This window comes from Gopherus evgoodei, chromosome 5, assembly GCF_007399415.2.
Source record: "Gopherus evgoodei ecotype Sinaloan lineage chromosome 5, rGopEvg1_v1.p, whole genome shotgun sequence".
NCBI classification, from domain to species: Eukaryota; Metazoa; Chordata; order Testudines; family Testudinidae; genus Gopherus; species Gopherus evgoodei.
Genome location: NC_044326.1, coordinates 6,707,969 through 6,722,098, shown reverse-complemented (window position 1 = coordinate 6,722,098; position 14,130 = coordinate 6,707,969). Strand labels below are relative to the sequence as shown.

The following is a 14,130-nucleotide window of genomic DNA, read 5'->3' as shown; positions in this document are numbered from 1 at the left end:
CAGGGCAGGAGCTGTGCAACTGACAAGAAAGCAGAGAGTTACAGCTTAGCTGCCCCTCACTGGAGCCAGAAGCCTGGGCAGCTGGGGGGGTGGGGGGGAGAGAGAGAGAGAGAGAGAGAGGCTGTTTTGTCAATTTCACAGCTAAGAGCAGTGGGGAAGCCACCTGAGGTTCTTGCCTCCCTCTTCCCAGTCGGAAGCAGGGGGAAAGCTGTCCAGGGATTTTTGGCCCTGCTGCCCCACTCTGGGCCAGGTAGCAGCTGTCTTGTCTTGCTGGAGATGGGGACCTCAGAAATTGTAACTGTGAACTCTCACACGTTACTTAAGAGCTGTTGAATATTAAAAGATTCCATTTCTCCCAAAAGGAGACACAAAATCACTTTACCTTCAAATGCTCAACTTCTGTTCTCTTGAGTCTTGTAATATCATAATGTAATTAGTTCTATAATTACCAGAATATTCCAGGCCAAACTAAACTGGAGTTTCTAATTAAAAAAAAACACACGCCAGAAGAAAACCTTTCAGGCATTCATTACAGCATAAAGACGCAAAAAAAAAAAAAAAAAAAAAGGTCACAAACCTAGGTTTTTTTTCATTTGCATGTCACCTTTAAAGAAATTATGGTTCACCAGTTCCCAGATTTGAAAAACTGAAGTACCATGTGACAAGGTTACTTTTAGATACAGTATTAGAATGAAGCTAAAAATGAAACCAGATATTTTACTACACTGAAAACAATTAGTGCTATCACCATCAAATGTTCTATCGTTTTTTATAGTGATATACCAGTCATCTGACAATTAAAATATGTGGGACAGGAATCATGTCCCAAGGAGCTTAAACTAATTTCTGACCTGACAACATTTGGGGAGGTGAGAAGTACGAAACAACAGGAAGAAATGAAGAGCAAATGTAACACCGACAGGCCCCAGTCACTGGCAGGCGGGACTGAACCTGTGGCCTCTGGAGCTTAGTACATGAGCCCCTACTGCATGAGCTAAAAGCCAACTGGCTGTCAGCTAAGGCTGCAGAGCAGACTCACTTAACTCTCTTTCTAAGTGGTCTCAGTTCCACTAGATGGGACAGAACATCACACCCAGAAGATGTGTGGGTTACACAAAGACCAGGGTAAAGCAAAGATTACGCGGTTACTCAGTGAGAGCATTGCACAGAATGATGGACTAGTCAAGGCATGGGTTTTTGTTTGTTAAAAAGATGTCTTAATCATTATTTTGTAGTGCACTGACTCTTCATAGTTTTTTCTTAAATTCTCAACATGGAATCCAAAACCTAAGAAAGACTGAAAATTTCCCAATACTTTTTCAATTCAATTTCTTTATTCAGTGTGCACTTGAGGTGGAATCCTCATTTTTCTACCTACTAACCAATTTATTACCATACAAAGTTCAACATCAACAAAAAGTTTCATTCAATAACCCCAAAATATAGGAAATAAAAGTATAGATCAGATTATACATGAATTGTTTGTGCCAAATTCACTACGTAATCTTCAGCAGAAGAGCAAGTTTTCTTTACCTCATTTGAGAAATAAAAGTTACCTATATCTAAGTGTTCTACAGAGTATTTAGATACTTAATAGGTTTGTGAAAAACCAACTCTTCCAAAAAAAACACACTGTCATTTAATTATTGAGCTTCTATTTTATTCAAGTATTTACATACAAAACCACATTGGAAAGTTTTGATATTGGAAATGTTATGCTCATATGTCTATCTCTGAATGAATACTTTTAACGTTTTAGAAAAAAAGTTATTTAATGAGAATACCTAAGCTCTTGTAATGTCTACTACAGGACAAGTTATAGATCCACTGAGACACTGGTGACTGGAGAAAGGGACATTGCTACTGAGCAGAATCACCAGAAGACAACTTAATTGAGAACTGTCAGTCTTTCAGAATATCTGCTCACCTCTCCATCCATCTCTGCATCACTTAATCATTTTGGGGCACATTTGGATTGATTTAGTCTGACTGAAACTTGGCCTGAGCCACGTAGTTAAGCCGACCTTAACTCATGCTGTGGACAACACTAGGTCAACAGAAGAATTCTTCCGTTGATTTAGCTACCACCGCATGGGGAGGTGAATTAACTACAGTCACTGGAGAGCTCCTCCTCTCACTGTTAATGAGTGCCTACTCTGAAGTGCTAAGGTAGGACTACTGAAACCAAATGCCAGTGCAGCATTTCTAGTGAAGACATAGCCCAAGTAATAGGCAAGGTGATGAAAAGGTCAAATAGACTGGCAAACATCTGTCAACATCTGAAGGCACATGCCAGAATGATAGGTCTGACAAGTTAGCAATTGTTATTACAACTACTACTGTGTTCTTGCAGTTTTCCTTACAGAAAAGCAACATTTTAATTTTGGACAAATTTGTGTGGTTTTATGTATGAGGACTAAACATACAAAGTTAATGCCACACTGTTTTGCTTCATTTAATAAAGTCCTAATACCCACCCACCCACCCCCCCAGATTGTGGAAAAAACAGCCACCTTCCTTATTACTCTTCATTGCATCCTGTATTCCATTTATTCGGTGCACTACACACAGACTTCCTTTTCCTGTTGTTTCCCAGTCTGATATTACAGATGAAACAGGCAGAAATAGAGTGTCATTAAAATGGATTCCCTGTTGAGGGTTGTAGACTAGTTTGCCATATGTCTGAGCCATAACTACAGCTGTGGTAAGTGGGTAAACGATACTATTCAGCAGATGTAACGGATGTAGTTCCATTGGTGTACTGAAGTGTTGCTTTGCGTATGCTTTGTTTCACATTGGCAAACGTTACACTCCTCCCACAGAAATGTTTGAGAATGCCTAACACATGGTGAAGCTTAATTTCATAGCTGTCAGTGAACTGAAGAAACAGAAAGATCCACAGCACAATTATTCAAAATCTGCAAGCAACTAAAAGATTTCTCTTCAGGAGCTTAAACAGATATTTGCTGTCAGTCTGGGAATGAGAGGTTTGTTAAATGATGTGTTTCCTACTCATACACTGCACAACCACCATTTTTAAAAATTGAGTCCAAAGGGCTCTCATATTGTTTTTAAAACAAACGTCACTTCTCAGCAGTTGCCAACAAAATGCATCCTGGCCTGCTGTTATTGCCATTGTAGCCATAGGCCTGACTCAAATATAAATAGCCAATTATGTCAAATCTGTACGAATTGTTGGCAATTTTGCAATACTGACAAATGTTCACTTGGGAATAAAACATGAAAAATGAACTCATTTTCAGACAGAATAGCAAGTAGCAGTGGTCTGGATATATACCACTGTTCTAACCTCAAACAATGGCAGTGTCAAACTCAGCAGTGAGGATAAAAATTGATGATTTTTATATGGATTCTTGTTTAAGTTTTTTTATATGTACACACATTTAGTTTTAAAAATAAACCTATTTAAAATTTAAAGATATGACAACATTTATATGAGGCCTAAACTTCTTATAAAATGTAAAGTCATGTAAATTAAATAACAAAAATATTCAATCAGTATACATGCTGGCTGCTGAAATTTTAAAGAAAGTCAAACCAGTAAACTGGAATTCACTCGCTAAATACCTGGAATCAGAATTTGTTGATGTACCCAGTCAGTTTTTGGACAGCAATAGTCACTTCTGCAGTGTCAAGAGAATATATCGGCAGGAGAAGGATAGCTCAGTGGTTTCAGCATTGCCCTGCTAAACCCAGGGTTGTGAGTTCAATCCTTAAGGGGGCCACTTAGTGATCTGGGGCAAAATCAGTACTTGGTCCTGCTAGTGAAGGCAGGGGGGCTGGACTCCATGACCCTTCAGGGTCCCTTCCAGTTCTATGAGATAGGTATATCTCCATTAATTTATTTTAATATATTTATTTTCCTCTCCATTAATTTATTTTAATATATTTATTTTCCTCTCCATTAATTTATTTTAATATATTTATTTTCCTCATTTCAGTTTATTCAAATAAGTTCAGTTCAAAGACTAGTTCAAGAAACTGACTGGGGTTGAAAAAGCAGGAAAGCATGTTTTCTTTTTCCAATGTATGAATAAAAACTAGGGTTGAGAGGATGAGATCTACTAGTTTTAAAAACTTAAAGGTGATTGATCAGAAATTCACTACCTCCCTCCTTGGTTTAAAAAGGGAGTCAGTTTTAAATGCAAAAAGCATGTTTTGATTAAAAAAATCCATATATATCCAGAACAATTAAGGCAATTGTATCCAACTAATTAAAAACAATTCTAAAATTATACTTGTGTATTTTTCACTGCATTCCAATTTCCATCCAAATGCAGCTTGACAAAAATTATAGGTAAAAAATGAATCAACTAATAAATAAGAAATGCATCATTCAACATTTTCTAACATAGTAAAACATGCAAAGACTTTAATAAATCTATGTTAAGCTATAATTGCTTAAATAAATAGTCTATCCTCCTGGTTAGGAAAATACATCAAATTTTCTGCACAGCTATATTTACTTGCAAATCGATAGGTTTTAATGGTTACCAATCAATGACAATTAACCTTTAAGAAAAATATTAAAAAAGTACAAATGGAAACAAGATTAAAATCAATTAGGTAATTCATTTTGATTTAAATTAATCCACCCTGGGACTCAGTAATCTACGTTTTTGGTTTTCAGAGTTACAAGGGCCTGACCATGAAAGAACCAAATACCCTCAAAACTCACCAACTTCAAAAGGAGTTGTAAGTATTCAGCTTCTCTCAGGCTCATGCTGCACCTTTGTGAGTGAAAAAGTAAATGGCAATATTTTCTCTGAACTTTGTATATAGTTTATTTTCCTAATGAGCTCCAAAAAAATAATAATAATAATAATAATGATGATTCTGCCTGTCACACAAAGCAGATGAAATTGAAACTTTCCAGCTTTAATACATTACATGCCACATTAAGAGTTCAGAATGCAATGTCTTACTCATTCTGCCGAGCTGCTTTTGAGAGCTGCTGGAAGTAGCCGCCAGTACATGCCTCAGCCTGCACCACTTCCCATAGCCCCCATTGACCTGGAGCAGCGAACCGCGGACACTGGGAGCCGTGATCAGCCGAACTTGCACACATGGCAGGTAAACAAACCGGCCCAGCCCGCCTGGAGCTTTCCCTGCACAAGCAGCGGAACAAGTTTGGAAACCACTGTTTTAGAGGACCACATTCCATTCATTTTTTTGCTTTTTGTGTTCATGAGATTTAAGTCAGTTAGATTCATATTTTCCTTGCACTTTGTAATATTTGCTACTACAGCTTTGTCTATACCACCTATTAATGAAGTTTTGAGCCCTCCCCCCCCCAGAAAGTTGCTTGGAGTCCCCTCGGCAATTTAGCACATCTGAACACCACTACTGTTCTAAGAGTAAAAGCACCAGCACTCAGAATTCTGTTTTACAATAGATCTATAGGGTCGGAAGGGCCTACTTCAAAATGGCATCTAGCCCAGTAGCTCTCAACCGTGGTTACGACAAAGTCTTCTGGGGGTATGTCAACGCATCTAGATCAGAATTTCTCAACATGGGGGTTGTGAGCCCCTGGGGGGAGGGGAGGGTCACAGGATGGGTTTAGAAGGGTCACAGTTGCAGAGCTGGCATTAAGAGGGTGGTAAGCAGGGCAACTATCTTGTGCCCCACACTACAGAGGGCCCCATGAAGTGGGCAGCGGGGCTCGGCCCTCAGTCTCCTGAAAGGGGTACAGTAGTCTGGAAAGGCTGAGAACCACCAATTTAGCACATTCTCCCCATGCTGAGGTCATGTTTGTGTACTTGCATTTACATTAGACAGCTTTGCTCCTCTAATTCACCACCAGAGCAGCAGCTGTAACCATTGAACCTGGAGCACAAACAGAGCTCAGGCCTGGCTTTCTCATTTAGATATGTGGGTAAAATTCTTTTGAGACCTGTCTACACCACAGCTTCTACCACTAATACCATCTATAGAGATGCACCCATGGTGAATTACAGTTGAAGTCTGTTAGTATATATAAGGCCATAGCCTCTCAGCTGCAGAAGCAGTGACTTAAGAAAATCTCCCATATTGCAACCCACACTGTCAAAGAATTCTCAGAGTCAGTTTAGCAGCCACATAATTCCTGACAACACAGTGACTACCAAAACAAATGCCTCCATCAAAAGTCTGTTAATCACTTTTGATATCTGAAGTACTGATAAAGGATGACACCTGGCTGCTTAAAGAATGGAATGTCCCCCACCTCCAACCTTCTCTTTAACTGGGGCCCAGAGGACACAAGAGTGTCAATGCCTGTAGGTTAGGAATAAGTTGCACCATCTGGTCCAAAACTACCCACATTAGTAGGACATGGTACATCTGCAGACCTAAAAGTAACTGAGTTATTATTTTGAGGACTTCGGCCCAACGTTAGTTGCAGTTTGCCCATGCAAAAGCTACACTTGCTGTTAGCAAAATCACTGTTATTGCTCTGTGAAGGTGGACTACAGATATCGAATACAGTAGTCCAGCACATGTGTTGGGCGTGGGCAAATCAAGAGTTGGAGCTACTAATACAAATGTCAGGCAGACATATTCTAACAGGTGCTTGTTTTTACTACAATCAAGAATCTCAATAATAATGGAAGGATTTAAGTATAAGTGAAGCTTTTCCCAAGGTGCAGATAACAAGAAAGCATATGCCAAGTGAGTATTACAAGCAGAAAAACTGCTCTTCTACCGTGAGTGTCTACACTGAAGTGCTACGGTAGGACTACTGAAACCAATTTACAGAGCAGCTGCTAGCCAGGCAAAACAAATTATTCTTATAGTTTGTACACAGGGAATGTAAAATATTTCTCTCACACACACACAAATGTTGTGTCTGCAGTGATTCTGGGTGAAGTTTCTCTTGCTCCTAGGATTATTAAATCAGTCAGTGATTACAGAGATAAAGCCATGTCTTTACCTGTCACATCAGCAAAAGTCAAATGGTAATGGCAAATGACTTCTGAAGGCTTAACGGTAGCGTAAATGTCATTTGAAGCAAAAGAAATAGCAACTAAGTTTGTGCTGCTACTTCTACAGTTTGGGCAATGCACTATATTTGTGAATGGTCACTGAACACAAAGGGATAGCACCTTTCAGCAGCCCAGCACTGTTGCTCTGAACAAATGCAGTATTGGCTTATTTGCATGCTTTTTCATCATGTACCAAAACAATGCATTCTTTACGTTCAACTTTTTTTCTTACATGAACGGGTGATAATTAAGGGAAGATATAATATACTAAACCAGGGGATAATCTATTTTTTGTCAAGGTCCAAATTTCTTGGTCAACGTATAGTCAAGGTCCAGATTCCAAAGAAGAAGAAAATTTAAAAAAAAAAGATAAATAAAAGATTTTGAGGTCCATTCAAAAGCATCTGGCAGTCTATATTTGGCCCACAGTCTGCCTATTAACTACCCCAGTATTAAACCCTGAGCATAATTATACTAATGAAGGGAAGGTGCGAGACAGAGACAAAGCTGTGGAAAGGAAGCATACTGAAGAAATGGGGTAAGAAAATAATGTGGATCATTCAAAAAAAATCGCCACTTATTTGAACATCTGTTAATATACTGGTTCAATACCTTTCACTAAACTCACGGAGCTCTCTTGCTGGAACTCAGCCAGTGGTCCAACAGTAGATTGCCAGCTGAAAAAAATGCAGATCTCTCTGGCTCCTCCTACTACAGCTCCCAAACACCAATCAATACTCTCATTCTGATGAACCATGTGTCATTTGCTAGCAGAAGTATCAGCCAATGAACCAACACTCGTTTTGCCAACTGATGCATGGAAAAACCAGAATGGAGGGCCGCATATGTGGGTGAATTGGACCAAGAGGAGAGGGTATGTGGGTGGGCAGAGACTGAAGTCTCATGTTGTACACCACCAGCTGAAGACAAAGGGCATTTCAGAGTGGTAATGTAAGGCGGCAGAGACCTCTGTCTTCCTGGTTAAGAGAGTGGTAAAAGATAACTGCCAATCTCCCTGAAGCAGTGTAAGACAAGCCTGGCATGGACATAACAGCACACTGTATTGTAACCGTAGAGATGTAACAATAATCAATTGCTGTCCTACTATTTGATTTCTTATAGTCTAGACAAGGATTTCACTCCTTGGCCAATAGGTGTCAAGTAGATTTTTCCAAGCCCTGAGTGTTACTATCTACTCATTTTGATGATTGGTAATTTTTTTTTTCTATTCACTTTCTCAAAACTTGGCAAAAAAAATTTTGAACAGTGATCTAAAAATAGAAGTTGAAAAAATCTTGGTGAAGCCTTGTGAGAAAATGCCTAGAAAAAAAAATATTTGTTTTACTTTTTTCTCAACTAAGAAAAATCTTTCCATTGAAAATAATATTTCATTAAGAAAGGTAACAAACATGCATCACTCTCTTCTGTCCATCTCACTCCATCAGTGTCATCCCTCCTGCCCTTGTCCACGCTTTTCCTTAATACACTTAGATCTGGGTCTGCAGACAAAAGTTGTACCACTAACTACATACTCCTGAGGGCATTCTGCACCAAAAAATTAAAAATTCTGCACACAATATTTTAAAATTCTGCAAATTCTCCTACCTCTGGCTGCACAGAGGTGGGAGATCAATGTGCAGCTCCCCCCACCCCTCTGGGACACAGACTCAGGGGTGAGGCTGCACTCAACCCTGACACAACAGAAGGGCCAGGCCTGCCCCAGAAGCACCCTAGGGCCCTGCCTCTCCGTGCCAGATACACCAAGTGTGGGCAGGCAGGCTCAGCAGGGCAGGATCCTAGTATGGGGAGATCCAGGTGTGAGTTGACAGGGTTCTGTGTGGGATAATCTGGGTGCAGGCAACTCAGCGGGGAATCCACAGGGGGGAACTGGATGCACAGGGGATTGTTGGGGTGTTCTGGGTGCAGCAGTAATAGGACTCTGCGGGGGGGGGGGGGTCCAGGTAAAGGTGGTTGGGACTCGGGGGGGGGAGGAGGGAAATAGAGCTCAGCAGGGGTCTCTGGGGGGATCCAAATGCTAGGGGAGTGGAGTAGGGATCCAGCTGCAGCTGTTTGGGGCTTGGTGGGGTGGGGATGCGGGTGGCTCACCAGGATGGTCCAGGTGCAGGGGGAGTGGAGGGGTTCTGAGTGCAGGGGGGATGAGACTCAGTGGGAGGGTCTGAGTATGAAGGCATCTGGATGCACAGGGGTTGGGCGGATGGGGGAGTAGCTTCCTGTACAGTGATCCCTTCCCCTGCAGCTGAGGAGCGATGGGTGCAGGAAGCAGGGGGAAGTTTGCAGAGCTTCCTGCAGCTGGGGGAGAAATCGGGAGGGGGGGTGTCTGATCCAGTCCCAGATGCTATGCAGAGGAAGAGGAAGTCCCACCTCCCCAGCACAGCCAGAAATAGCAGCTGAGACTGGCATAGGGTAGGAGCCATGAGCTCGATCTTCCTCAGTCCCACCCCATGCCCACCAGTGATTTACCTCTCTGCTGGCTGCCCTGAGCACCCAAAACACACTGCTGGGCAGGGTCCCATGACCAGTCTTGTGGCTTCCCTTTGCTTCCCCACCAGAAAAGTCATTTTTCTACACATAAACCAAGAAATCTGCAGGGGACATAAATTCTACACATATGCAGTGGCGCAGAATTCCCCCAGAACTACCCACCCCAGTACAGTTAACCAACAAAACCAAAAACACACGCCTTTTGTGAACACAATAATACCTATATGAAATTGCTTATAAAGATGTATAGTTTATTCTTCCTCCGTATGGGAATAAGCTATATCTGGGCAAGGCACCTTTATACCAGTGTAACAGCATGCACGCTGTGAGTTGTGCCATTGCAATAATTTCAGTTAAAACAAAACACCTCTAACCAAGCACTAGTACAAAAATCTGCACATAGACCAGGCCTTGGCTGAAAACAAACATATCCACTACCATGCTTCCCTCCTGCCCAAACGTTCATCATCTTTGGAAGAAGTGCTCAACTAATTTTGTTAGTCCACTAGTTACATTAACCATCTCTAGTCCACAGGACAATGGTTTCAAAGACTTTTGAGAGGCAACCCACCTAAAAAGTCATAAAACTTTTCAAAGTAAAACACACCCCTTTCTATGTGTTTTCAAAATGAGTGTGTCATATGCAACATATATATTGTCCTCCATAATATACATAAAGAACAGCACAATCATACCAACGCACAATGTAAAGCTTCAGCAGGAATATGTCCTCAGCATCAAGAAATTTGGAGACAACTCCCGTAATCCCTCTACCCCCAACATATAGCCTCAGAAAAATTTCTGCAAAAACACATCAGTGTGCGCCTCAATGAATATTCAAAAGGTACTATATGAAGGGCAATGAACATGAGGATTTTCCACTGAACGCCTATCTAAGATTCCCATATAAGAAAGCTATGAGACCTATTTAGAATTTTGCTTAAATAGTACCTCTATCTCTCATCTAAATATTTCACCTGTCAATGGAACACCATGACAGGCTTATTGAAAATCAAAATGGAAGCACTTTAATAGAAAGTAACTTTACATTTTTCCTACCTCTGAAGTAGTAACTTGTATTATAAAGTACAAATCACCAGTGTTATCCTTGTGTGTAAAATAAAGTATTTAGCTCTGCAATGGTTACACAAGGGTGGACAGATATTTATAATCCTATAACAAGTAAATTTAACTTCTATTGTTAGAAGAGATTTCTTTTTACTCAATGTTTTCTTTCAAATTTTTTACGTGAAAACACATGCATTTTTTTAAATTAAATCTCGTTCTATCCTTCACAAAAACAAAATCTCATTAAGAACCAAGCAATACATCAATTTTTGAAACGACACACTTCTTGGAAGACTTCTTTTAGCAGTTAAAGTGTTGAATAAAACTTACTTAAGACAATTTAAGATTATTTATTCCCTTTTCCTGATACAGTGCCCAGGATTTCAGTTATGAATGCCAATTTCCCAAGCACCCTACAGAAGTCCAGAAATTCTGAAGCACATGGAAGAGATCCAAGAAAAGTTATCTTAGGATGTTTCTCCATGATGACATACTCTAATAATTTTGCATTTGAGTTTAGGGAGCAGAACTGTTTTGTTTTATTTTAAGTCACTTCTATTAACTACCCCAATTCTTACTGGCAGTCTGGGAGCATTCATTGCAAACAAACTTTTTTCCTCCCCATTTGAATTGAAACAGTTACAGTGCATGAAGTGAAATGCAATGCCAAAAAAAATTAGCAGATGACATTTGGCATGTTAGTGGGAGGAGTTACAGATGCTGGCTGGATATGCTAAGGGAGCTCAAGACTCACAGATGTTTCTAAGGAATTAGAAATTCTCCAGGCAGCACTGAAACAGGACCACATATTCCAAGGTCACTTGTTCCCCTGAGCAGAGAAGCAGAAACCACTTTCTCTTTTAGTAAATGAAAATTAAACCATATGGACTAAAAAGAACATCATGTTATTTCAAAATGTACTATATACACTTTCCATTTTCAAACAAAAATGAAGCAGTATTAATTTTAAAACATCAACAGCAACAGCTGAAGAACAAGCAGTTTCAAAGAATAAGATTCCCCTTTCTCCTCCCCATATCTCATGCCTAATTCAATTTCCCACTACACCAGGAAGAAGAATTTAACCTTCACACAACAGTTTTCTTAGTACACTGCAAACAAACAGAAAGACCACCATTCTTTAAGCTGGCCTTGGAGGATTGAACACACAGGCATATACCCTTCAAGACTGACAGCCCTATTTTTGGCTATTTTACGCATTAGTTTAGAAAAAGAGGAAGACATTACAAAAAAATACACATTTAGCCATTTTAAATTTTCGCATGACTGCAAAAGATTCTGTGGTGGCATTTTGGATGTGGCATATCCTGGATGCCTGCTACTCTATTATCTACTTTATGCGGTTAACTACTACGATATATTGCATTTTTAATTATCCAGGGCCTCAGGCACCTCATCCTGTTCATGGTGCTTTATAATCAAACACTTTATAATAATAGCCCTGTTTTAATACACCCACGTGCGCCCTCTCAGCCAGGCAGCTGGAATCGGGAAAGAAAAAGGGGCAGAGCCCTAGCAACCCAACAACAGCAGGTCGCCAACCTAATGCCAGGGGAACCACCACCCCTCCCCAGCGCACCCCCATGTTCTCGCTGTCCGCACCCCATTTCAACCCCCCACCACCCTTATCGCCCATCCCTCTATACCTACCCCAACCCCCCCCTTCTCACAGGCCACCCTGCCCTCCTAATCCCCTCCCCCAACCCCACACCCCAAGCCCTCGTCCCGCCTAACCACCCCCAGGCCTATAATGGCCCCACCAGTCCCACCTAGCCACCCCCACTCCACAGGCCCCCCCGGTCCCTTCGCCCCGATGCCTCTGCCCCCCCGTCCTCCCACGCCACCCCCCGAACTCCCCAACACCCTGCCCGCCCCCTCAGCGCCCCACCACTCCTGCCCCTCCCGTCCCCAGGCGAGGCCGTTACCTCACGACGGACTCGGCGCCGCCGCGGGGCCTGGAGCGGCCCCTCCGAAGAGCGGCGGAGGGCAGGGGAAGCAGCAGCGACGGCCTGGGCGCCAGCGCCATTGTGCGCGCGGGGAGGGTGCGGAGCGCAGGGGGCGCTGCGCGGAGCCGGGAGTCTGGGAGGGGGCGGGGCGAGAGTCGGACCGCACCACCCCGCCCGCTCAGAGGGGGGCGGATCGCACGCCTGCTCTCCGCCCGCAGCCCGGATTGAGGAGACCCCGAGCAGGAACGAAGTCTCCCCGATACGGCCAGCGCCTGTTCTCCGGCCCGGCGCGGCGCGGCCCTGCCCTGCAAGCGAGACACATACACCCCCGTTAGTGACAATGGTACCGCCCGGCAACAGCCAGGGCGGGGGGACACACACAAACCTGGCAGTACCCGCCCCGCAGAACCCTATAGTCCCGCCCTGTCATCCCCCTCCCCCCCAAAGACCCCCATTGCCCCGCCCCGTCACCTCCCTCCGCCCCCGATACACCCCCATTGCCCCGCCCTGTCATCCCCCTCCCCCCCAAAGACCCCCATTGCCCCGCCCCGTCACCTCCCTCCGCCCCCGAAACACCCCCATTGCCCCGCCCCGTCAACTCCCTCAGCCCCCGAAACACCCCCCATTGCCCCGCCCCGTCACCTCCCTCCGCCCCCGAAACACCCCCATTGCTCCGCCCCGTCACCTCCCTCCCCCCCCAAGACCCCCATTGCTCCGCCCCGTCACCTCCCTCCGCCCCCGAAACACCCCTATTGCCCCGCCCCGTCACCTCCCTCCGCCCCCGAAACACCCCCATTGCTCCGCCCCGTCACCTCCCTCCGCCCCCGAAACACCCCCATTGCCCCGCCCCGTCACCTCCCTCCGCCCCCGAAACACCCCCATTGCCCCACCCCGTCACCTCACTCCGCCCCCGAAACACCCCCCCATTGCCCCGCCCCGTCACCTCCCTCCGCCCCCCCAAAACACCCCCATTGCCCCGCCCCGTCACCTCCCTCCGCCCCCGAAACACCCCCATTGCCCCACCCCGTCACCTCCCTCCGCCCCCGAAACACCCCCATTGCTCCGCCCCGTCACCTCCCTCCCCCCCCATTGCCCCACCCCGTGACCTCCCTCAGCCCCCGAAACACCCCCATTGCCCCGCCCCGTCACCTCCCTCCGCCCCCCCAAAACACCCCCATTGCCCCGCCCCGTCACCTCCCTCCGCCCCCCCAAAACACCCCCATTGCCCCGCCCCGTCACCTCCCTCAGCCCCCATTGCCCCACTTCGTGACCTCCCTCAGCCCCCGAAACACCCCCCATTGCCCCACCCCGTCACCTCCCTCAGCCCCCCAAAACACCCCCATTACTCCGCCCCGTCACAACCATCCGCCCCCGAAACACCCCCATTGCCCCGCCCCGTCACCTCCCTCCGCCCCCGAAACACCCCCATTGCTCCGCCCCGTCACCTCCCTCCGCCCCCATTGCCCCACCCCGTGACCTCCCTCCACCCCCGAAACACCCCCCCATTGCCCCGCCCCGTCACCTCACTCCGCCCCCGAAACACAACCCCATTGCTCCGCCCCGTCACCTCCCTCCGCCCCCCCCAAAACACCCCCATTGTCCCGCCCCGT

The 14,130-nt window shown here is 44.8% G+C and overlaps 1 protein-coding gene across 1 annotated transcript in view; it reads right to left on the bottom strand.

Annotated features, from left to right (window-relative positions):
* The window catches only part of C5H20orf194 (chromosome 5 C20orf194 homolog), a 135,248-nt gene extending 122,611 nt beyond the window's left edge, over window positions 1-12,637 (bottom strand). The window contains exon 1 of the mRNA XM_030563095.1: window positions 12,500-12,637. Coding sequence (XP_030418955.1) covers window positions 12,500-12,600 — 101 coding nt within the window. The 5' untranslated portion in view covers window positions 12,601-12,637. The remainder of the gene's footprint in view (window positions 1-12,499) is intronic.
* Window positions 12,638-14,130: the final 1,493 nt, after the last annotated feature.